At 44.1% G+C, this 3,485-nt stretch overlaps 1 protein-coding gene across 8 annotated transcripts in view; it reads right to left on the bottom strand.

The window, feature by feature from the left end:
- Nucleotides 1-240: 240 nt before the first annotated feature.
- NUMB (NUMB, endocytic adaptor protein) overlaps nucleotides 241-3,485 on the bottom strand; it is a 105,555-nt gene continuing 102,310 nt past the window's right edge. For all 8 annotated transcript variants that reach the window (XM_025211983.1, XM_006030351.3, XM_006030352.3 and 5 more), the window contains one exon: nucleotides 241-2,193. In XM_025211983.1, the coding sequence (XP_025067768.1) occupies nucleotides 1,478-2,193 (716 nt within the window). In that variant the 3' untranslated portion in view covers nucleotides 241-1,477. The remainder of the gene's footprint in view (nucleotides 2,194-3,485) is intronic.

Raw genomic sequence — 3,485 nt, 5'->3', positions numbered from 1 at the left:
TACTTGAACTGAAATCAAAGGGAGTCATGGGTGCCTGGTCTACTTACAAATGAGCTGAGAGAGCTCTAGATAGCAATTTGTAATATTGTGTACAAGATGCAGAAAAAGTAATATGGTTGTTAAAAGAATCCATGTTTTGTTCTACATAAGCACTGAACTGGTTTCTGGACTCTCAGGTGAGTACAGGCAGAAACAAGAGGAGTGTGCAGGGGGAAAGCACAAAACCTGCACTGAGAGAGCTTCTACCACCAACATTTATTTCTGTTAAAGCGGATTATAAATCATCAGTACAAATATATAACTTACATTTGCTTGTAAGGCCAAAGTTTAGAAGTTAAAACAAGATGGATTTCACAAGTCACCAGAGGCGAAACTTGGAACAGCTGCAGCCCTAACCACGAAGTTTCACGAACAGTTGGAAAAATAAAAACCCAAAAGTTAAGAAAACCCTAAAATCTATTGAACAGACAAAACATAAAATGGGCTCCTGGGTGGCCCCAGGTTGTAGATATGGTTACAGTAAGTTGTCACAGTAGTGTTAACTGATATTTAAGACAAGGAAACTGCAGCAATACATGAAAGAATATACATACTATATATAATAATTAGTTTGATTTCATTAGAAAAAAAGACAATAAAATTTCTCCATGGTTTTCCAACCATGACAATACTGCTTTTCAATTTTCCTTATTTAAAACTACAATAGTGACTTTATTGGTCATGACTCATGATTGTTGTTGCAATATGCTACTTACAATGAACAGATACAAGAACAAGCTAGGGACCCACTCTCCTTCCCCCCCATATTACTTACAATAAGAATCAGAGATAAATCAATCTTATGTACAATTTCTTACATCCAACCCCTTTTAACCTTTGGCAAGATTACTTACAACTCATACAGCTTTTAATATCCAGAACTATTTAAAATATTCTAAATGCATAAAAAATAAAGATTTTGGCTTTATTTTATTCTTTATATATATATAATATTGACTGTTACTCAAAATGGAAGCTCGACTTTTTTTCCACAAACACTACTTTTGCTGAGCAGTTGACAGCTCCCCCCACCCTCCCCCCCTCAGAAATGTTTCCCTCCTTCCCCCAGGGGAAAAGGCTAGCATACGGCACAGGGAGGTGGTAGATCATTTGCTTTCCTTCATGCGAGATCACTTGATGTTCTTGCAAATAGGTTTCAGGATTCAACGCCCACTGTCGGTCTGTTGAGTTTCCTCTGCCAGTCAGTATTCCCAGCCAGGAGGAAATGCATGCAGGCTGTTTTCATGATTCCTTTTTAAAGACTGCATAACAAATTTTCTGTAGGTTTTTTTCCTGTCCAGGATTGCTCCCGCTTTACACCCATTTGCATTTGTCAGGACCCTTTGGGATTATAAGAGGGTTCTGATCAGAAAGAGTCCCCTCTGCTCCCTTTGCACTCCCTCCATCCTGACACAATATGCCCAACCCACAGGACTGCCTAAAGTTCGATCTCAAATGTCTTCTGTAAATCACTTGAGAAGGGGTTAGTTGGAGATGGGTTAGTGCGCTGCTTGGACTTGCTTTCTAGTGCTGCCCACTGTGCTTCAAATGGATCCACCTGCTGGGCAGCTGCAGGAGGCTGTGAATGCTTGTCCTCTGTGGCCCATTTCCCAGTGTCAACTCCATTGAAAGCTGCAGAGCCATTGTGCTGAGCAGGATGCTTCAGGAAAGGACTGGCAGTAGCACTGTTAGTTTCATACTGGGGGAACGTCTGCTGTTTGACAAGACTTGGTGACTGATGGGGATGGGACACTGGAGCATGACTTGCAGTGCCAAAAACATTGGCTACCATCTGGGAAGGTGTGATTCCAACCACAGGGACACTAGGAGCTGAATAGGTCATTCCATTTGCTACCGCATATGGCTGAGCAGGTATAAAGGCTGGCTGCATTGGTGGTACCACACCAACTGGCACAGGCTGAGGTGTGATGAAGGTGTTCACTGGAAAAGGCGGGGCTGGCTGGGAAGCCACAGGGGGAGGCTGTAATAATGGCTGTGGGGCTGGTGGGGGTGGCTGCTGTTGCTGCTGCTGCTGGGCTCTGACAGTCTTGGATACCTCTTCCAGCCAGCGGTCTGCCTCTGAGGGAGTGCGCCTGTGGTTTGCCTGGAAGAGACTTGGCGAGGCTGAGCCTGAGGTGGTGCTCCATTCAGTACCTGGGAAGGGAAATGTGATGAAGTCATTAAAACTTGAGCCGGTCTTGGTCTTCAGCCTCTTATCAGGGCTAGTTAGGGCTCCAGAGATGTACACAACAATCATCTCAGGCTCCAAAGCTTGAGAGGAGGACACAAGTCCTGCTAGCCCCTTTTTACACCCCAATGGCTTGTGTGCTGCTCTGTTGCATTGAATCTGGGAGGGGGCACTTGGGAAATGGGTTATGGGACAAACTGAAGGCCTGTGAAGGGTGGGAACGATGTCCTTAGTTCCAGTACACGCGTTATTCTGAAGAATCGGCCTCTTGTGCTCCCATTCAGGAGGTAAGTGGCAGACCCGAGAGAACGCCTCACAGCAGAGACCTAACGTGTGCAACAAATGGGCAAATTTAGTGCAAAGTGCCCCCAGCGCCTCTTCCTACCTATGGGTGTAGACTTGACAACTAACTGCTCTAACCTTTATAAAGGTTATTTAAGACTTCCTGTTAAGAGCAAAAGAGCTTGTGACCTTATGAATGTGCCAGTCTGGGCCAGCAGACTTAAAAATGAACAGCTGAGAGGTCTGAGGATCACAAGGACCTTTTAATTGTTTTTTAAACTGAACTAGCAGGATTCCACAGTCCCCTCCCACCTCTTTATCCTGTTCTTCCAACTTGCCTTCTTTGGTATCCCTTATTTTCCAGATTTTTTCTAAGTTTTTGTGTACAGTAAAAAGACTGGAAGCTATGGAGAACATGCATGATAATGGGTAACAGTATGAGTTGTCCCTCCACTAGCCATTAAACCCAAACTAAAAGGAACTGCCATCACAGTTGGTGTGAAAAGACAGTTATGCCTCTATAGCCATTCAATCCCTGGGTGTAGTGATGAGAAAGCCAGCAAAGATGCCAACTATGATGCATTGCCATTAGGACTGTCACAGGTCAAGCTGTTTGGCATTACCAGCAGAGGCCAGGACCTCTGAATTACCACTAAATTGCTGTCACTGAATCTGGACTTGTTACCAATCCCAACACCTAACAGAAGGTGCTCTAGGAAGGCCACTACTTCTTCTGTACCTCGCCCTGTAAATTATTGTAAGATTTTTAGAGGAGGATGTATGCGATGGGACTAGGCATTCAGGAAGGCATTCATCACCATTACACACACAAGACTCCAATTCAGAATCGGAGGGTGCACACTATCTGCTACCTGTATATAAGCACACGTGCAGGGAAGTGAATTTAACAATTTGCAATAGTCAATACAATTTTTAAACTGTACTTACTACGAGTCCCTTGCTTTTGGTCTTCCTT

Source organism: Alligator sinensis, unplaced genomic scaffold (assembly GCF_000455745.1).
Source record: "Alligator sinensis unplaced genomic scaffold, ASM45574v1 scaffold381_1, whole genome shotgun sequence".
Taxonomy (NCBI): Eukaryota; Metazoa; Chordata; order Crocodylia; family Alligatoridae; genus Alligator; species Alligator sinensis.
This window is presented reverse-complemented; position numbering and strand designations above follow the sequence as displayed.